This window comes from Caloenas nicobarica, chromosome 18 (genome assembly GCF_036013445.1).
Source record: "Caloenas nicobarica isolate bCalNic1 chromosome 18, bCalNic1.hap1, whole genome shotgun sequence".
NCBI lineage: Eukaryota > Metazoa > Chordata > Aves > Columbiformes > Columbidae > Caloenas > Caloenas nicobarica.
This window is the reverse complement of record NC_088262.1, coordinates 10,350,479-10,371,171: the sequence shown is the minus strand read 5'-3', so window position 1 is coordinate 10,371,171 and position 20,693 is coordinate 10,350,479. Positions and strand designations below refer to the sequence as shown.

The window sequence follows — 20,693 nt, the reverse complement described above, 5'->3', positions numbered from 1 at the left end:
CTTGTCCAATTCAACTTGGAAGTCTTTTTGTTTCACGGTTCATACAAAAGCTTTACTAAAAGTCCAAAATTATAAACTCCAAGTCTGCACCAACGTGCCATTCTAAGAAATGTCCAGCAAATAGCTTCTTTTTGCTCCATCCCCAGCCCTGGCTGCCCTCCGGAGATCTCGAATCCCAGATAAGTCACTTGGTGCTGTATCAGCTGGGCTTTCTGTTGGGAAGCTCGACACCCACTACATCTCACAAAATTTAGCAGACTTACAGTGCATTGCATACGGTCTTCTTTGGTTTCTGTGGCTATCAGGAGATCACAAAGTCTCATTTCCTGGAGGAGCTTCCCCGCTCTCAAGTTCTGCATTCTTTGATTTACTAGGAACTCTTGAAGCCCGTAGCCCTGGAAATACTCGATCCAACATTTCCTGAGGTCTATGGCTTTGCTTGTCAGTTTGAATCACTGCCAAATTTAAAAGCTCAATTCTTTTATCTTGAATGTCACTTCACCTTGCTTGAATGTTATTATTGCTTGCAATTGTTTTCATAAGTCTCGTCTCCGTAACAGTTTTGGAGACCCAGGCATAGATGAGAACTTAGGAATTCCAATTTGTTTTCCCAATTTCTATTTCATTGGCTGTTGAGGAAAGCTTTCTCTTCTTGGCCAGTAGCTCCCACAACAGTTACAAAATCTTCATCTAATGGTATCAATTCCTGATTCAAAACTGAATGAGACGTTCCAGTATCAACTAAACACTCTGATTCTTTTCCCTGTTTTCCTCGTCTCTCTCCTGAGTTTCACCACCTCGGAAGGGCAGGGCAAATAATCTTCAATTCTACACCCCGTGGGGACACACACTCTTCTATCTCGCCCTCCCCTCTCATCAGGGGAGTTTCCTGTCTTATTCTACACGCTGAACGGCATCGTTTCAACTTCCCCTGAGCTTTATTCCGCTCCCTTTTTCATGTGAACACAGCTGGATCCTGTGGTGGCAAGTTAATACCGCATTCTGTCTGCCACTCTGGGGGTTTTCGCAAAGTGAAAAACGTATCAGCATACATGACCTGAGCCCACTTTCCTTCTCTCTTCAAGAATAACGTTCACGTGGCATAATTCAGAGTTTCATTCAGAGGCCACTTTTCCTCATCATCTAATTTATACAATGGCGACTGAATATAATATGTCAGCAAGGTTTCTCTATTCACATTATCACCAGGTGGTTCCCCAATCTCCTTCCTGTGAGCTAACATAAGGTTAGTATGAAGTTAGTTATAACGGATGAGTTTCTTACTATTAATTACTAGTCAAATATAAGCTAAGCGCTCTGCTTCTAAACAACGTGTTCCTTAATCTTCAGGTCTCTTTGTCAGGCAGAACGATTTAAAACTTGAAAAATATCCCCTCGTTTTGCAGGTGGTTAGAAAGCATTTGCCATGTTGTCGTTGGTTAACCATGGGGACATCTTTGTAACTTAATCCCAGTCTACATTAATTTAGCAGCTTCTCTTCAGTCCAGAGAAGGGAGGACGGTCGGGATGCCGGCAGAGGTGAAGTGTTGTGGGGCGCTTTCCTCAGGATCTCCATAAATAACTGCATAACAGCAAAGAAACGGTCTGGACTTGGGGCCTCTCAGCAGGAGGAGCATGAGACAAAAGAGACTTCGGCTTTTAAAGCCCCACAGTCTGTGCACCCGCTCTTCACGTATCCTTCACAAGCCTGTTGGTCCAGTGGTAATTTTGGGTCGGGGGCCTTCGTTGTTTCTTCTTGGATTCTCTTCCTCTGTCTTCCAGGCAGTTTTTTCTCTGTCCTTATCGCGATATTTTGAAGCATAGAATACAACTAAAGGAATTTAAGTGATTAAACTTATTCTGCAACAGTCCTCCCTTTGTGTTTATTAAGCATCCCTGCTAATGTGTCCAAACGAACTCCTGAAGTCTCTAAGGCCTTGAACTCGTAACCACAGTCTCACATACGATGTTATTACAAGTCACGACAGAACCAGAGCTGACAGAACGGCCACTGGAGCAGAGCCTGATGAAAGGTTCCTGTAGCAGCTGTAGAGTGGCACTCGCCCTGAGGGATGGAGGCCAGACCAACTGTGGCGTCACGGGCGCTGGGGAAGAACTTCGCACTCTGAACTCTCCGAGATCGTTTTTGAAGAGAAAGGAAGAAAGAAAATCCTCTAAGAAATGGTAGGCCGGAGAAGGGAGGACAGATTGACTACTTGCACAGGTGGAGATGCTTTCCTCAGGGCCTTCATAAATGAACGCGTATACTCAATGTCATCGTCCACGGAAGAGGAGGAGGGCGGAGGGGTTGTTGACAGTCGTGAAGTGTTGTATCGTGCTTTCCTGAGGGACTCCAAGAAGTTTCTCTCCTCCTCTAAGCGTTTGTCCTCCTGAGAAGAAAGGAAGGATGGGTGGGAATGATCCCAGAAAGTGCCACAGAAACAGAGTCGCAGTCCAAGGTGTTGCTCATCAACAAGAGAAGGATCCCAAAGCCTCCCTCGTGCCATGGCCCCCTATGAATGTGACCCCTCCCTGGCTCCTCCAGAGCCTAGAACCTCACAGTCTGAGCAGGACCCGCAGGGGAAGCCTCCAAGAGCGTCCCTGCCTGGGGAAAGACCCAGCAGGGACCTGACGGCACAGGATGGGGACACCACAAAGCCAGAGTCCAGCAGAGCTGGCATCTCCCACCCAGGGAAGGGCTGAGCAGAGGGCAACCCCTTCAAGCTGAGGACGATGTCCATCTCGGGTTGGACGTGGAGCCAGCCTGAGACAAGCTGCGAGCATCCCCCTCTCCTTGCCTCTGCTGTCACTCCTCTGGCTGCCCGCGGCTTCTTCCAGCCCACCCGGCCCAGCCCAGGGCTCAGCCCTGATCTCAGGAGACCCCCCGGCTCTCAGGGCCCCGTCGGGTTCACCCAGCCCAGCTCCGCCAGCGGCTCCGCAGCCCCTTCCAGCCCCGCTCTCCCCCGCCTCACCTGCTCGGCCTGGTACTTCAGCAGCTCCACTTGGGCGCTGTACGTGGAAGCTAAGGAGGCCTTTTCCTGGTCCAGACGCCACTCCTGCTGCTTCAGCTGTTCCTGCTGCTGCTTCAGCTGCTCCTGCTGCTGCTTCAGCTGCTCCTGCTGCTGCTGCAGGACCTGCAGCTTGTCCCAGAACTCGCGCTGCATCCTGCGTGCCTCCCCCAGGGCTCGCTCCCCCTCCGCGTGCTTCTGGGCCAAGAGCTGCAAGGCAGAGCGGCTGGGGAGCTTGGGGACAGGGACCCTCGCTGCCCTGGGCTGGGGCTCCTCTGCGCGTCCCCTTGTTCCCCTCCCGGCACAGGATTCATGACTTCAGGAGGGCTGTGAGACCCTGGCTGTGCTGCCAGCCCATGCACCGCTACGAACCGTGGTGCAGACGCTCGGCTTACCTCTTTCGAGCTTCTCATCAGCTCCTCCTGCTGCTGGACACGCAGCGCGGCCCCGTTCACCTTCTCCTTCTCCAGCCTCAGCTCCTGCCAGGCCTTATCCAGCCTCTGCCTGTCTCTCGCCAGCTGCTCCTCCTTGGCTTTCAGCTCCTGGCCCTGCATCTTCAGCTCTGCCCGCTCCTAGGGTGGGCACGGGGGAAACCGATGAATCACCTGCCCTGTCCCGGACACCATCTCACGTCTTCTGAGGGGGAGGCAGAGCCCCTGTTGAGCTCCTCCTGTGGCCGCTTTGGGTGCAGAGCAACAGCCCCCGGTGCTCCAGCAGTGCCCTCACCCCTCCACCTGTGGGGACCAGGGCTGGCAGAGCTGGGACCGGACACACACACACACTCCTTCCTCAGAACGGACGCAGCCCCTCACCGTGCTGCACACCCTCAAACACGCTCACCGCACAGCAGTTCCTCGGCACTGGAAATACCCAGCCTGAGTGGTCCTTTGCCACCCTGGCAGCCCTGAAAAATGCAGCTCTGCCGCACTGTCTGTGCCACATGTCCCCTCTGGACAGCCCTGGGGGGAGCAGAACTGGCTCTGGACACGTCGCCGTGGCACGGGGAGGTTTTGCCTCATCCACCGTGGGGGTTTCCTCTCCCCAGACTCACAACAGAGGCGGCTGCGCCTGGTCTGGCTGCCCAAACTCCTCACGGGTAAAGGGGAGAGACAGAGTTGATGCTTCAGTCAACATCTGAAACGGGCTGGTGGAGCCTGTTCCTGGGACACCCCCATTCTCACCACCCCGAGCGACATCCCTGTCACCAGAAGGCAGCGCTGAACATCTCCCTGGTGAGCAGGACCCACCCGTGAGCCTGCCAGATGCTGCAGGGACAGACACCATTCACGGGCTCCAGGCCGGGGACCTCCTGTGGGCCAGAGAAACGCCCCGGACCCAGCCAGGAGCCTGGCCCGGGCAGAGGACACAGCGTGGGCTCACCTGCTCCAGCAGCCGAGTCTGCTCGCCCAGCCTGGCCTCCGTGTTGGTCACCAGCTCCTGGACACGGCTCCGCTCCTCCTCCATGTCCCTCTTGCACATGTTCTGCAGGTCACTGGAGAACTTCTCCATCTTCTCAATGATGCCGTCCAGAGACCTGTGCAGAGGAGCGAGGGGAGGGTCACCCTGGGGGACACACTTTGTCTCACTGCGAACGAGACGGGGACGTGTGCTGGGCCGTAGGCCGGGCAGCCCTGCCCCGAACCTCTCGGGATCAGAGCACAGCCGGAGGAAGATGCAGCTGCTGCTTCGGGGAGCACAGACAGATACTAAACAACAGCCCAGCATCCCTGGGGGCTGCGGGTGGGAGAGAGGATGGCCCCTGCTCCTCCTGTGCTGCGGGCCTGGTTCCCCGGAGGACAGGGAACGCCCTGGCCAGGGATCAACGCGGGGACACGACACCGGCTGTCCGTACCTGGTGTGTGAAGTGGTGCTGGTCAGCACATCCATCTCTTGCTCTTTCAGCCACTTCACGTGCTGGAGCTGCTCCTCGTGTTTCTTGCGCAGTTCCTGGACAGACCCCCTGCAGGACACGGGGAAGGAGCCCAGCACGGGCTGTTACAAACTGGTGCTCCCCGTGACGGGCACCGTGGAAGAGGCTCTGTCGTGGGGCTGAGAACCAGGTCCCAGGAGCTGAGCTGGCAGGGTGGTCTGTCACGGGGCATCCCACAGACTGCCATCCACATCTGGGACGGACCACATCTGGGGGTTATGGGCTTCTCTGCCTAAAACCAGATTTCTCATTGACCCAAACTATGCAGACATCAGCAACTCATTGTTCTGAATAAAAGGAATCTGGGGGAGAGAAAACATGGGGTTCAGCATCTTTCAAAATGCAATGCATTCCGTCGGGATGATGTCTCCAGCCAGATCTCCCTGTCTCCAGCTGCAAAGCAAATCCCCACTCCAAAAGCCACTGAGCTGCCCTCAACCCAGCGCTTCTGGACTCTCCTTTCTCCTTTCACCATCTCCCCAAACCGTTCCCTGGTTCCTTCACCCAGAGCGGGGGTACCGGCACCACATGCCGCTCGTGCCGCTCTCACCTCTGCAGCTCCCGCAGCCGCTGCAGCTCCAGCCGGTGCTGCTCCCGCAGCTCCTCCAGGTCCAGCCGGTGCTGCGCCAGCAGCTCTGCCCGATCGCGCGCCGTGTCCTGCCACTGCTGCCGCAGCTGAGCCACCAGCTGCTCGTTCTGCTGCCGCAGCATCTCCACCCGCTGCCCGTAGTTCTCCTCCAGTAGGGTCACTGAGGTCCTGCCCGGAGAGAGCCCGTGAGGGGTCACGGCACCAAACAAGTGTTGCTGTCATTGCAGTACCTGGCACTCTGCACCCAAAGGGCACACGGGGATTTAGCAGCAGATCGGTGTTGCTGTGTGCGTGGGGAAACTGAGGCAGGGGCTGCTTCACTCTCCGCATTCTGAGCCCTGAGCCCTCTGCTGCTGCCCAGTGCGATGCCCTGGTTGGGGACTTGCTGGCAAAGGGACAGGCCCCTCCTCTTGTCACCCACCCAGGGAGGATTTGGGACACGCCCCAGCACTGTCCCCCCAGGGGAGCTGGATGGGGCTGTAGGCGAGGACCTGCCGGAGGAGGGGAGCACAGGCCAGAGCCCGCTACCTGTGGCTGCTCTTCTGGAGATCCAGGTACTCCCGGTGCTGCTGCTGCGCACTCTCCAGCAACAGTTTGTGATGCGCCCGCTCCTCCTCCAGCATCCGCACCTACCGGGCACCCGGGGAGAAGGTTCTTGTGCTGCCCCGGGGACAGAACCCCCACAGCAGCACTCGGTGGCCGTTGGCATCTCTGGACAGGGAGGTTGCTCCTCTCTCCCGTCACCCTGATGCTGTTTGGAGCAGACGTGGCCCCTTCTCCTCCCCCTGGCTCACCCATGTCCCCCTCCACAGGCGCTGGGGCTCACCTGGCTCTCCAGCTCTGCCACACGGGCCTGGGCGCTCAGCAGCTCTGCCCGACACTCCGATGCTGCTGGGGAGGCGGCCAGCTGGCTGCAGGCAAAAAGCACCCGATGTGGTCAAGCCGAGGAGGCCATGAGAGACAAGATCCCTCCCCAACACCAGCTCCTGCCTCGCAGCTGAAAGCCTCCGTCCCGCTCGGCTGCGGCAGGATTCAGCCTTTTGGCTGCCGAGGGAGCAAAGACCCCAACAGCTCCAAGCCTGGTGCTCCCCTCGCTGCACCCACCCCCTTCCCCGGGCACCCCCAGCTCACAGCCCCTGCCCGCCGCTCGAGGCACTTGGGCTGCAATTCCCTTCTGAGCCCCGTTCAGAGGGCACAAGTCTGAACCCGCACAGGGGAACGGGACTGTGGGCTGGATCAGCGGGACAAAGACCCGCGGCATTACCCCAACCGGAGACAAGAAAGTGCTTAAATGAATTTCATAACTCTGAGGCAGGCGTTGCTGAGAGCTGCTGCTGGAGCAGCCACACGTGGAGCAGACGGGAGCGCTGCGGCCATTGACCGGACTTTTACCTGACGGGAGAGCAGGGACCCGGCCCTTCGCCCGCGGTCTCTGAGGGCTCGGCCTTTGTGTCTTGGGCCTCCGAGGGCTCGGCCTTTGTGTCTTGGGCCTCCGAGGGCTCGGCCTTTGTGTCTTGGGCCTCCGAGGGTTCCGCCTTTTTCTCTTGTGCCTCCGAGGGCTCAGCCTTTTTCTCTTGGGCCTCTGAGGGCTCAGCCTTTTTCTCCTGGGTCTCTGAGGGCTCGACCTTCTTCTCCTGGGTCTCCATGGTCTTGGCCTCTATCTTCTGCACCTCGGCCTGTGCTTCGGCTTTCCTGCGAGCCAAGGCAGCCGTCAGCCAGTCCATCGGGTCGGGTTTAGCCGCTGCCTCCTCTGCAGCCCCGAGCTGGCTGGCGGGGCTGGGCCGCCCGGCTGCGGCAGGGCTGGGGATGCTGAGTGCCGGGCTGCCCTTGGCTGGGGACAGCGGGTCCGGGTCCAGGAAATCGTCATCCTCCAAGCCCAGCCAGTCGTCTCCGCCCCTTCTTCTCTGCACGGGGTTCCGTCTGCCTGGACGACGAGGTGTGGAGCGGAGCTCTGGGTTCGGTTCGCTGCCGCTGATCTCGGCAGAAAACCTGAGGAAGGAGAAGCAGCTGCAGACCTGCCTGCAAGGGGATGCGGGGACCTGCCTGCTCAGCCGCAGGGACAGCGGGGTGGTGGCTGGAGCTACAGACACACGCACAGCACCGTACCTCACCGACTGCCCCGTTGCTGGCTGGACCGCGGGCCTGGAGCCCATCGAGGGCTTGTAGGCTCCAAAGACAAGTTCCTCCTTGTCCCAATGCTTTTCCTCCTCTGTTCAGACAAGGAGCCTTGAGCCAGCGCCCAGAGGAGCAGCTGCTGCAAAGACACCAGCCCTCCCCTCCTCCTCCTCCTCCTCCCAGGCTGCCTCGAGGGCAGAGCACAACACTTCTGCATGAGCCGCCTTCCCCCGCGCTGACCCAGAGCCCGTTAACCGCCCTGCTCACCCCGACAGAAAGGGCATTTCCCCTGCAAGGGCATTACAAATAAAGCTCGCTAGCCCAAGCCAATGCTGTCAGCTCTGCAGACCTTCCCAACGTCCCTGGCTGGGCTCACCTGGCTGCTTTGGGAGCTTTTTATCCAGTTTGAACTCCCTATGCTCTCCCGTACCTGGCTTTTCCAGGACTTTGGCCACGGAGCCTCGTCCGAACAACTCATCCAGCTTGGAGCGCGCTGGCCGGAGCTCCTCTCTGTGGGGACATGGTGGCAGATGGTTTCTCCAGAGGCAGGGCTGTCCCTCCTCACACAGCCTGGCCAGGCTGCTCTGGCTCTTCTCTGCCAAACCAGCTGCTCTTGCCCCTTGCTGGGACCCATGGGCAGAAGCTCCAGCATCCCCCCCCAGCACGGTGGCACCGGCTCAACGTGCAGCCCGCCCCCTGCGTTACTCCCACCGCCTCCGCACTGCCCTTACTCTTTTTTTGGGCCATTGCCAATTCCCATCGCATCCAACAGGTTGTCGTCATCAACATCTTCAAACGTCGACGTCTTCCTCCTCTGGACCGGGGCCACCGTGCGCAGGGGCGTCTGGCGTGGGGGTAGCTCTGGGGATGGGATCGCACATGGGAGGAGGTTTGAGCAGGGCAGGTGTTGGTTTTTTAAACAACAAGAGATCCAAGCAGCCCAGTGGGATTTATCGGGGAGAAAGGCCATTTGAGGGGAGCATCGGACCCATGAGCATCCCCGCTGCAGGAACAAGAGGGGCGAGTGCCTGTAACAGCCACAGTGCAGCCGGGACCCACCCAGACGTGCCCCCGCTGGGCTTTGCCGTGGACCGGGGATGCTACGGCCACCCAAATCCTGACCCCAAAAACTTGGTCTCATTTGGCACCGTGCAGAACAGGCCGGGTGAGGCCCAAGGGAAAATCTGAGCCTCCCTTCCCGCAAAGGAAAGGCCAGTTCTGTAACCTGTGGCACTCCCTGAGCTGTGGCACAACCAAGCCCGTTATTGAGTTGCTCTAGAAATGACCGCTCTCCTTAGTCACAGATGGGACTGGGTGGCTTTCGATTTCATCAGCTGGGACCTCACACAAACTCAGCCAGGCTGCTGATTCCTTTCCTACAAGGAGGAGGCATCCAGCAACCTGCTTACCTTTCCTGCTGCTCTGTTCCGGTGTTGTCGCAGAGCTGCTTTCAGTGCCACGTTTCACGGGCATCTTCCATGGCCCAGAACCGGGTTTCGATGTCCCCAGGAAATCCCAGTCCGCGTCGTCCTTGTCCTGGAAAGCAAGAGGATGAGGACGGGCACAGGGCGAGCGCTGCGGATGCCTCAGCACTGCTCTTCCCTTGGGAGGCTGGTGCTGGGGGCCACGGCTGCAGCGCACGGGGGCTGAGATGGGGGGATTTCGGTACTTGAAACGCTCTGTGCCCTGAGTCCTGTGCTGAGATCCTGCTGCTGCCTCCGGGAGAAGCGTCAGGAACACCCAAGCCCATTGCTTTGGGTGAGGGCTCTTCCTACGACGCTTGAGCCAAAGCGCACCCAGGAAGGCTGGGCTGCAGCAGCATGTGCCCCCGGGCTTTGCTCCATCCTCGGTACCTGGAAGCCCGTCTCCCACCGGACACCCACTCCCCTCTCCTGTCTTTTCCCCCTGCCAGCGATGCCCGAGAGCTCAGCCCCAGCCCTCAGGACATCCAGACTCTCTCCCCAAATTTGGGCTCACCCCTGCAGCTGCCTTGTTCTCTGCAAGGACCTTGCTGAAGAAATCATCCTCTGCAAACCACCTGTCGGGGCGGGGAGCGGGTGCAGAAGCTGAGGACGGGGCAGGTCAGGAGGACGTGGGGAGCACGGAGAGATCTGAAAGGCACTCACTCCTTGCTGGCCCGCACGCTGCTGCTCCAGGCTCTCCCACCGCTGCTCCCGGCCGGCTGGGAAGCTCTGGCAGATGTAACACGGGGTTCAACTGGAAAAACGCAGGGAGAGAGCAGGATGATGGACACGGCCATAGCCCAGGCCTGGGCACTCCACAGGGGGATTTGCCAGCTTCTCATGGACCACAGAGGCTTTTAATCAGAGACAAACTTCTCTTCACCTCCCCAGACCGACGGGCAACCTGTTCAGTGGCCTCTGGCTCTGGGAACCCGGCTGTCCCCCCTGCTCCCTGCTGCCTCCCCCCTCACAACTGGAGCCTCTCGCAGATCAAGGGCTGTTGCACCAGCAACTCCTGCTCCCAGGAAGGGAGGACCAGGACAAGGATGCTGCCCTTTCAGCTGCAAAGAAGCTTCATTTTACCATCATATCCCCGCAGGTCCTCAAGGATGTCATCAATAGAGCCTGAAACAAGACAAATTCAAGGTGCTGAGGCAGGTGAGCTCATCAAGCTGGTGCAGAAAAGCTCCCAATGTCAATAAGGCTTGCTCTTCCGAGATCCCCCAAGAAGAAAGATTTGGTCTCAAGCACCAGCAATGTAATGTCTGCCATGTCTTCCACAGAGAGCTGCCAGGGCCAGGACTTGACCCCAAATGCACTGCTTCAGTATCAGGGGCAGCAAGAGGCCTCTAAACCAGCAGTTAGGGAGCAGGGGAGGGGAAGAACTGAAATAAACGCATATATTCTCCTCCACATTTGGGAAAACCCACAGGAACAGAATATAGGAGCCCAGGAAGCAAATCCCTTTGACTGGAGAGGCAGGTGAATATGTTTGGGTCAGCAATGACACAATGCACTGAGCTGCACCTTTCACACAGGGATGGCGACCGTTCCGGTAGCCAGGGCTGCCACCTCATCCCAGTGTCCCCCCTCCTCCGTCCCAGGCATCCCCAGCACACCAAAGCACCTACGGACAGGGAAAGGAGACCACGCCAGTGTACTTACCACTTATGCTTCTCTTGGCTCGCGTAGCCTACGGAGAAAGACAATTCCCTCATTAGAAAACCAAGCGAGTCTGAGCTGGACTTTCTCAGCACACTAAAGCCAGAGGCAGGTTTCTCCAGAGAAGCCCAGCAGCACCAGCGAAGCCCTCGTCCCGCCCGCACTGCTTGGGAAATGGCAGGTGAAACCCCGGGCAAGCAGAGAGATGTGACACCTTCAGTGACACCAGGGAGCTCAGCCCCTCCTGCCTGCCAGCTGGGCAGAAGCCCCCAGCCCTCGGGATGGCTCCTGCCTGCCAGCCAGTGCCACAGCAGCACTGGGGATTTCCCAGGCCTGCCTGAGCACCCATCACACTCACCATGGCAAGAGCCGGGCTTTCCCTTGCTCAAGATGGTCTCCTCGCAGATTCCTCCGCTGTCAGCCCCCGGGGGGGATCAAAGATCCTTGCTCACGTCCACGCTCTGACCTGCAGGGAGAGGAGGATTTCCCGACTTGCTGTTAAACCTACGTCCCCCTGCCGCCCCCCCGGCTGGCTCCCTGCTGCTCGCGCCTCTCCAAGGCCCTGGAAACCAGACTCCATCTCAGCCTTAAACACACCCGCAATCACAGAATCGCAGAAGTATTCTGGTTGGAAAAGACCCTCAAGATCATTGAGTCCAACCATAAACCTCACACTACCAAGTCCGCCCCCACCCCATGTCCCTGAGAACCTCATCTCTGCATCTTTCAAACCCCTCCAGGGATGGGGACTCCACCACTGCCCTGGGCAGCCTGTTCCAGTGCCCCACAGCCCCTTGGGGAAGAAATTGTTCCCCAGATCCAGCCTCAACCTCCCCTGCCGCAACTTGGGGCCGTTTCCTCTCATCCCAGCGCTTGTTCCTGGGGAGCAGAGCCCGACCCCCCCGGCTCCAAGCTCCTTTCGGGCACTTCAGAGATCAGAAGGTCTCCCCTCAGCTCCTGTTCTCCAGCTGAACCCCCAGCTCCCTCGGCCGCTCCCATCACACTTGTGCTCCAGCCCCTCACCGGCTCTCCTGCTCTTCTCTGGACACACTCCAGTAGCTCAAGGCGTCAACCGAAGTCTCCAGATCCACAAGTCGCCGAGATGAACAGCACCTCCCGCGATGCTGCAGGACGGAGCAGCCGCCGCGGCACCGACCGCACCGACCGCACCAACCGCACCGACCGCACCAACGGCACCGACCGCACCAACGGCACCGGCCGCACCAACCGCCGCCGCTCCGCGTCCCGTGGCCGCGACACCGGGGGCCCTCGCGCCCCCGGCCCCCAGCGGGCGCGGGCCTGGTGGCCATGGCCGCAGCGTCCCGGTCCCCGGGCTCACGGCAGCCCCGGCCCCGCCCGCAGCAGCCCCGCCCGGCCCCGCCCGGCCCTTCCCTTCCCTTCCCTTCCCGGCCCGGCCCGGCCCTTCTCCTCTCGCCGGGTGCTGGGAAATGGAGTCCCCGGCGGGCCCGGGGCAGGGCCGGCAGCTCCAGCCCCGGCGGCTCCGCTGCCCCCCGGGGCACTTTCAAACCTCTTTTCAAAGCCTACACGCCTAATGGCTTCAAACACTGAAACCTTCTGGACGGGCTTTCTCGAGGCTCTTGTCTAAGTGTGTCTCCTTCAGTGCAGAGCAGCTGCTGAGCCTGCAGAGAACTACGGAATTTCACTTCGGCTTGAGAACAAGTCACAGAATCCCAGAATCCCCGCCTGGCTGGGGCTGAAGGGCCCCCTGGAGATCCCCCAGCCCAGCCCCCCTGCTCACGCAGGGTCACCAGAGCAGATCACACAGGTCGGTCCAGGCGGGTTTGAATGTCTCCAGAGAAGGAGACTCCACACCCGCTCTGGGCAGCCTGGTCCAGGCTCTGGCACCTCCCAGCAAAGAAGTTTCTCCTCATGTTCAGCTGGACCCTCCTGTGTTTCAGTCTGTGCCCGTTGCCCCTCACCCTGGCGTTGGGCACCACTGAACAGAGTCTGGTCCATCCTCTGACACCCACCCTGAGATATTGATCACATTGATCAGATCCCTCTCAGCTTCTCTGCTCCAGCTCAACAGCCCCAGCTCTCTCAGCCTTTCCTCACAAGAAAGATGCTCCAGACCCATCAGCATCTTTGTAGCCCAGCGCTGGACTCTCTCCAGTAATTCCTTGTCCTTCTTAAACTGGGGAGCCCAGAACTGGACACACAACTCAGATGGGGCCTCACCAGGGCAGAGCAGAGGGGGAGGATTCACCTCCCTCAACCTGCTGGCCACGCTCCTCCTCATGGACCCCGGGTACCATCGACCTTCTTGGCCACAGGGCGCGTTGCTGGCTCATGGTCAACCTGTTGTCAACCAGAACTCCTGTGACAGCTCGGCCCTACCACGGCCGGCAGGATCCACCCCTACGGGGGCAACTGCCTCCCGGTAGCGCTGGCCGGGTGGCCAGTGGCACTCGCCCTGACGGATGGAGGCCAGACAAACAGGGCAGCTGGAGCTGTACTGGGTTCACTGGGCACCAGGACCTTCTGGTAAAAGCAACAGCTTTCCTCTGCTAATCCAGACAGCCCTGCGCGAGCCCCGAGTCAATATAAAAACAAACTGAAGGAAATCAGACAAAGCTCCTTGGGAATGCATGGGGAGGAAAAAACAGCCTGGACACCTCACTTGGGATTGTTGTTTTCTGCAAGATGGCCTTTAAAAACCAGAAGAACCTCCCAGAACAACCTCCAGACCCAAGGACCTGGGTCAACTGATTTCTGCCCTCAAACACCGGCTTCATCATTCCAGGTCAAATTGGCAGTTTCTCCAACTACCATCTGTGGGTTTTTTGGCTCCAGAGAAGGACGAGAATTTCCTTCCCAGCTCCATCAGCAAAGTGGTGCCACACACAGATTCCTGTGCACAAAACTGTCACAGAAATGTTCTTGACCCCAGGTTTCCCATACCAGAATCTCAGACGTTTGTGCTTTAAAAAATAATTTAATTATAAGATACAAAACAACTTGAAAGGTACAGCAAAGAAACAGTCCAGACTGGGGGCCTTTCAGGGGTTGGAACACAAGGCAAAAGAGACTTGGGCTTTTAAACCCATTTCTCTTAAGAAACCCTCTAAGAAATGGTGGTCAGGAGCAGGGAGGACGGCCGGGATGCTGGCAGAGGTGAAGTGCAGTAGGGCGCTTTCCTCAGGATCTCCAGAAATAACTGCGTAACCTCAAAGAAATCGTGGTCCGGAGAAGGGCAGAAGGACGGACGGGATGCTGACAGACATGAAGTGTTGTATCGAGCTTTCTTGAGGGACTCCAAGAAGATCTTCTCCCTTTCTAAGTAATCATCCTCCTGAGAAGAGAGGAAGGATGGGTGGGAATGATCCCAGAAAGTGCCACAGAAACAGAGTCACAGTCCAAGGTGTTGCTCATCAACAAGAGAAGGATCCCAAAGCCTCCCTCGTACCATGGCCCCCCATGAAGGGGACCCCTCCCTGGCTCCTCCAGAGCCTAGAACCTCACAGTCTGAGCAAGACCCGCAGGGGAAGCCTCCAAGAGCGTCCCTGCCTGGGGAAAGACCCAGCAGGGACCTGACGGCACAGGATGGGGACACCACAAAGCCAGAGTCCAGCAGAGCCAGCGTCTCCCACCCAGGGAAGGGCTGAGCAGAGGGCAACCCCTTCGAGCCGAGGACGATGTCCATCTCAGGTTGGACGTGGAGCCAGCCTGAGACAAGCTGCGAGCATCCCCCTCTCCTTGCCTCTGCTGTCACTCCTCTGGCTGCCCGCGGCTCCTTCCAGCCCACCCGGCCCAGCCCAGGGCTCAGCCCTGATCTCAGGAGACCCCCGAGGCTCTCAGGGCCCTGTCGGGTTCACCCAGCCCAGCTCCGCCAGCAGCTCCGCAGCCCCTTCCAGCCCCGCTCTCCCCTGCCTCACCCACTGGGCCTGGAACTTCAGCAGCTGCACCTGGGCACTGAGCACGGGGTTGTCGGCCACGGGCAGGGACTCCCCGATATCCCGCGGGCTGTGCCGAGGGAGCGTCCTAGTGGGAGGCAGAAAGTCTGGAACAGGAGCCGGAGTGCGAGATGCTGCCATTAGATGAACTGCAGACGTAGACACCACAGCATCCCTTGTTCTGCTGCCTGCGTGTCCCTGCAGCGGGGTCCTCCCCAGCCTCCCAGGACAAACGGGCTTTAACTCGCCTGCCTCTCCCCTCCTGCCCCCTCCAGGCACTGCCCTGGCTCAGAGAGCTCCGCTGAGCCCCTGCAGAGGACGAGAGGGCAACTCGCACCTGAGGTTTATATGCAGGGGCACTAAACCAGCCCCCAGGACCATCCCAAGCCTCCTGAGACACAGGTACAAGCGCAGCTGCCCCCCAGCAAGTCCCTTCCCACCTGCAGCGTGCGGAAGCCTCAGCCAGGGTGCTGGAGAGACCATCGGTCGGGGCACCGAGGTCCTGGGCTGTGGTCAGCGGTGTCACAGGGTGGTTGGGCAGCTCCTCACGGGGCTATTCATGCCGTCTCCTCTGGTGAGCCGTGCTCAGCCGCTGCTGCGCGGTCTCTGGGAGAAAGGGAGAGAGAGAAGCTGTCAGAAAAGCTTCAGGCCTTGTGCACCGTGGCCCCTGGCCCAGTTGGGAGGGTGAGGAGACACTTCCCTGATGCAGACGCTCCTGCTGCTTCAGTTGCTCCTGCTGCAGGACCTGCAGCTTGTCGCGGAACTGGGATTCCATCCTGTGTGCCTCCCCCAGGGCTCGCTCCCCCTCCGCGTGCTTCTGGGCTAAGAGCTGCAAGGCAGAGCGGCTGGGGAGCTTGGGGACAGGGACCCTCGCTGCCCTGGGCTGGGGCTCCTCTGCGCGTCCCCTTGTTCCCCTCCCGGCACAGGATTCACGACTTCAGGAAGGCTGTGAGACCCCGGCTGTGCTGCCGGCCCGTGCTCGGCTGCGAACCGTGGTGCAGACGCTGCGCTTACCTCATTGGCGCTTCTCGTCAGCTCCTCCTGCTGCTGGACACGCAGCGCGGCCCCGTTCACCTTCTCCTTCTCCAGCCTCAGCTCCTGCCAGGCCTCGTCCAGCCTCTGCCTGTCTCTCGCCAGCTGCTCCTCCTTGGCTTTCAGCTCCTGGCCCTGCATCTTCAGCTCTGCCCGCTCCTAGGGTGGGCACGGGGGAAACCGATGCATCACCTGCCCTGTCCCTGACACCATCTCACGTCTTCCCAAGGGGAGGCAGAGCCCCTGTTGAGCTCCTCCTGTGGCCGCTTTGGGTGCAGAGCAACAGCCCTCGGTTCTGCAGGTCACTGCACACGTTCTCCATGTTCTCACTGAAGACCTAACGACCTTGGGCAACTGATTTCTCCCCTCAAATACTGACTCCATCATTCCAGGACAAATTTCCAGTTTCTACCATCACTGCATGTGGGTTTTCACATCAAATCCCCATAATTAACAGTTGCAAAATGCTTTGAGATAGTGCTACAAAAATAGTAACAGTTGAAAGAAGGGCAGAACGTCTATTATCAGCACCTGGTTGATTAGTACTACTTGGTTTTGTCCTCAGAGCAGTATCACTATCTTGTGCTGGGGATGGAACAGAGGCCAAAGGAGTTTCTGCAGGGCAGCAAAAGAAGGGGGTGCTGGAAAACACGAATGTGTCTTCTGGAAAGCTGAAGGAAGCAGAGGCTCCAGAGAAGGACGAGTATTTCCTTCCCAGCTCCATGAGCAAAGTAGTGCCACATGCAGATTCACGTGCACAAAACTGTCGCAGAAATGTTCTTGACCCCAGGTTTCCCATAGCAGAGTCTCACACGTTAGTATTTAAAAAATCATCTCTTTACAAGATTAAAAACAACTTAAAAGGTACAGCAAAGAGACAGTCCGGACAGGGGCCTCTCGGCGGGAGGGACCACAAGACTGTATGTGAACAGAGACCTTCTCAGGTTGGCCAGAAGCATTCCCCTGCCCAACTGGTAAAGCTGGAAAAGTCACTAAAGCTTTGTTAAATGAGACCATACCCCGATTTGGGGTCCCCGCTGTGATGTCCTCTGATAGAAGACAGGTAAGTTCAAGCCACAGCAGCTTCTACTGTGTCTTTAGGCATTAAAGTGCATAACCAAACCCAAAGTGTATCCAAACCAAAGCCAAAATTCTTTTGCAATAGAGATCTACAAAATATTATCATCTCGGGTTGCGGTACGGCATAGCTCTTTGTCACCCCACAACAGTACCTAATCGAGCATTGTCGCGTAATGCAAGTAAAAATTATTAGCATTAAAATTAGAGTCACAAACATCAACAGCTACTTTGACTAGGTTGAATCGGTAGCCATGAAGCAAGCTTATGCCAAATTTCTTCAGAACTCCAAGATGTACCATCTTCAGTGACTTCATGTCATACTTTAGTTGATTCCCAAAAGGATTTGCGGTTGCTCCTATTTCAATACCGTGGGCAAAGCCCAAATTTGCTTTGTAAGAGTCTTTAGCTTGTACCAAAAGCAAAATTCACTATTGGCAAGACTATAATTATCACCAATAATGCTAACGAGGGATATTTAGTTGTTTCAGATTCGACCTGTCCACATTTTTCCTTTAGTTCATGTTGGGCTATAATAGTTTTCACTAAAGACCCGTGTAAAGGCCACCTTGGAGTAAAAGCATTTGTTACTGCACTCGTACTTTTTAGAGTCACTGAGATCAACGCTGAGAGAATTGGACAGCGGAAGGTCCTACTGGCTCCGACGTCTGTTTCTTATCTGCTGCTTTCTTCACTCTTGAATACTGAATCCAGGCAGGTTGCTCTTTAATCTTGATGGCAGTAAAGGCCGGCAGCAATACCTGGAACAGCCCATTCCACTTCTCTTCTGAAGGCTGACATGAAAAAGCTTTAACGGAAACTTCATCTATTGGCTTGAAAGAAAAGACTTCAGTTTTCTTTGGCTCGAGGCTTCACTCTAATTCTGAGCAGCGCTAAAGGTAGTGCTTGATTCTACTTCCAGTTAGTTTCTTGACAAATTCTGTTTATCTGCTGTTCGATTATATAACTCAGTTTCTTTTCCACCTGCCCACCTGCTTAAGACTTGTAGAGAGTTGGCAACTGCCAATCGATCTCTGATGCTCTACTGACTTGCAGCACTACCTGTGCAACAAAACGGGGCCCTCTATCAGAGGACATCACAGCGGGTACCCCAGATCGGGGTAGGATCTCATTTAACAAAGCTTTAGTTACTTTTCCAGCTTTACTAGTTGGGCAGGGGAATGCTTCTGGCCAACCTGAGAAGGTCTCTGTTCACATACCGCAAGGTAGAGTTTACTGATGGTGGTTCGAGGAGACAGCCACCCGGGATCGGAGACATCGCTCTCATATCTCTCTCTGTCTTTTCAGCAGCTTGTCTCGCAGTATCAGCTGCCAATTTATTTCCAGCTTCCTGATCAGTGTCTCCTTTTCGATTCTCCTTGAAATGCATGACGGCAACTTGTCCAGTAACAGCCCGGCTTCCGACAATTGGAGTACCATGTTTAATCTGTTCTCCTTGTGCTGTTAATAAACTTGGGCCTTTTCAAATGGTCCATGGGCTTGCAGCACTCCCAAAGCATACTTGGAATCAGTGCAAATATTACTCTTCTTCTCTCTGGATAATTCTAAAGCTCGTGCGTGTGCAGCTGTCTGGGCAGAAGCCCCAGGAGGCAAAGGTTTAGCTTCGATTACCTCGTGGGTAGTTGGTAGGGCATACCCAGCTTTATGTACTCCTTGCTTTACAAAGCTGCTTCCATCAGTGAACCAGGAGTCTTCAGCGTCTTCCTGTTCCTTTAAATGCCATCTGCTGGAGTAAACAGCTCCCATTGTTTCCAAGCAATCCTGGACCACAGGCTCTGAAACAGATCCACTGAGGAAAGGGGCTGCATTGACAATGTTGGTAATGGCAATATTCACATCACCTTGTTCCACCAATACCGCCTGGTATTCAGGAATCTCCAGCGAGATAACCCATGGGTACCTTTTGGTTCCAGTACGGTTGTGACTGTGTGGGACACCAATACGGTCATTTTCTGTCCCCTGGTGAACTCAGGAGCTTCCTATACAGCGAGTGCAAGAGCTGCCACAGCTCCAAGACATCCAGGCCAGCCTTTGCTCGCTTCATCTGACTGCTTAGGGAAGCAGCCACCGCTCGGTTCTGAGGACTCAATTGCTGCGCTAGAACACGCCAAGCAATGCTTGGCCTTTCGTGTGAGTATAACTAAAACGGCTTGGTGATATCTGGGAGACCCAGGTTCTTGGTTTAGTTGTGCAAATGCCCTCAAATGCTTCTCTTGTCCAATTCAACTTGGAAGTCTTTTTGTTTCACGGTTCATACAAAAGCTTTACTAAAAGTCCAAAATTATAAACTCCAAGTCTGCACCAACGTGCCATTCTAAGAAATGTCCAGCAAATAGCTTCTTTTTGCTCCATCCCCAGCCCTGGCTGCCCTCCGGAGATCTCGAATCCCAGATAAGTCACTTGGTGCTGTATCAGCTGGGCTTTCTGTTGGGAAGCTCGACACCCACTACATCTCACAAAATTTAGCAAACTTACAGTGCATTGCATACGGTCTTCTTTGGTTTCTGTGGCTATCAGGAGATCACAAAGTCTCATTTCCTGGAGGAGCTTCCCCGCTCTCAAGTTCTGCATTCTTTGATTTACTAGGAACTCTTGAAGCCCGTAGCCCTGGAAATACTCGATCCAACATTTCCTGAGGTCTATGGCTTTGCTTGTCAGTTTGAATCACTGCCAAATTTAAAAGCTCAATTCTTTTATCTTGAATGTCACTTCACCTTGCTTGAATGTTATTATTGCTTGCAATTGTTTTCATAAGTCTCGTCTCCGTAACAGTTTTGGAGACCCAGGCATAGATGAGAACTTAGGAATTCCAATTTGTTTTCCCAATTTCTATTTCATTGGCTGTTGAGGAAAGCTTTCTCTTCTTGGCCAGTAGCTCCCACAACAGTTACAAAATCTTCATCTAATGGTATCAATTCCTGATTCAAAACTGAATGAGACGTTCCAGTATCAACTAAACACTCTGATTCTTTTCCCTGTTTTCCTCGTCTCTCTCCTGAGTTTCACCACCTCGGAAGGGCAGGGCAAATAATCTTCAATTCTACACCCCGTGGGGACACACACTCTTCTATCTCGCCCTCCCCTCTCATCAGGGGAGTTTCCTGTCTTATTCTACACGCTGAACGGCATCGTTTCAACTTCCCCTGAGCTTTATTCCGCTCCCTTTTTCATGTGAACACAGCTGGATCCTGTGGTGGCAAGTTAATACCGCATTCTGCCTGCCACTCTGGGGGTTTTCGCAAAGTGAAAAACGTATCAGCATACATGACCTGAGCCCACTTTCCTTCTCTCTTCAAGAATAACGTTCACGTGGCATAATTCAGAGTTTCATTCAGAGGCCACTTTTCCTCATCATCTAATTTATACAATGGCGACTGAATATAATATGTCAGCAAGGTTTCTCTATTCACATTATCACCAGGTGGTTCCCCAATCTCCTTCCTGTGAGCTAACATAAGGTTAGTATGAAGTTAGTTATAACGGATGAGTTTCTTACTATTAATTACTAGTCAAATATAAGCTAAGCGCTCTGCTTCTAAACAACGTGTTCCTTAATCTTCAGGTCTCTTTGTCAGGCAGAACGATTTAAAACTTGAAAAATATCCCCTCGTTTTGCAGGTGGTTAGAAAGCATTTGCCATGTTGTCGTTGGTTAACGACGGGGACATCTTTGTAACTTAATCCCAGTCTACATTAATTTAGCAGCTTCTCTTCAGTCCAGAGAAGGGAGGACGGTCGGGATGCCGGCAGAGGTGAAGTGTTGTAGGGCGCTTTCCTCAGGATCTCCATAAATAACTGCATAACAGCAAAGAAACGGTCTGGACTTGGGGCCTCTCAGCAGGAGGAGCATGAGACAAAAGAGACTTCGGCTTTTAAAGCCCCA

The 20,693-nt window shown here is 55.8% G+C and overlaps 2 protein-coding genes across 2 annotated transcripts; both read right to left on the bottom strand.

The window, feature by feature from the left end:
• Positions 1 to 1,682: 1,682 nt before the first annotated feature.
• LOC135995961 (fas-binding factor 1 homolog) lies at positions 1,683 to 11,347 on the bottom strand. The gene is given in 19 exon segments (XM_065647615.1): positions 1,683 to 2,390; positions 2,973 to 3,218; positions 3,404 to 3,580; positions 4,389 to 4,542; positions 4,861 to 4,968; positions 5,489 to 5,695; positions 6,056 to 6,156; positions 6,354 to 6,438; positions 6,920 to 7,107; positions 7,198 to 7,303; positions 7,367 to 7,503; positions 7,624 to 7,736; positions 8,019 to 8,152; positions 8,374 to 8,503; positions 9,052 to 9,537; positions 9,540 to 9,614; positions 10,189 to 10,230; positions 10,771 to 10,798; positions 11,276 to 11,347. Coding segments are annotated over 19 exon segments (2,805 nt in total). The 3' UTR covers positions 1,683 to 2,174.
• Positions 11,348 to 13,762: 2,415 nt separating this feature from the next.
• On the bottom strand, positions 13,763 to 18,180 carry LOC135995960 (fas-binding factor 1 homolog). The gene is given in 7 exon segments (XM_065647614.1): positions 13,763 to 14,080; positions 14,664 to 14,787; positions 15,143 to 15,287; positions 15,393 to 15,510; positions 15,696 to 15,872; positions 17,447 to 17,584; positions 18,028 to 18,180. Coding segments are annotated over 7 exon segments (1,083 nt in total). The 3' UTR covers positions 13,763 to 13,852.
• Positions 18,181 to 20,693: the final 2,513 nt, after the last annotated feature.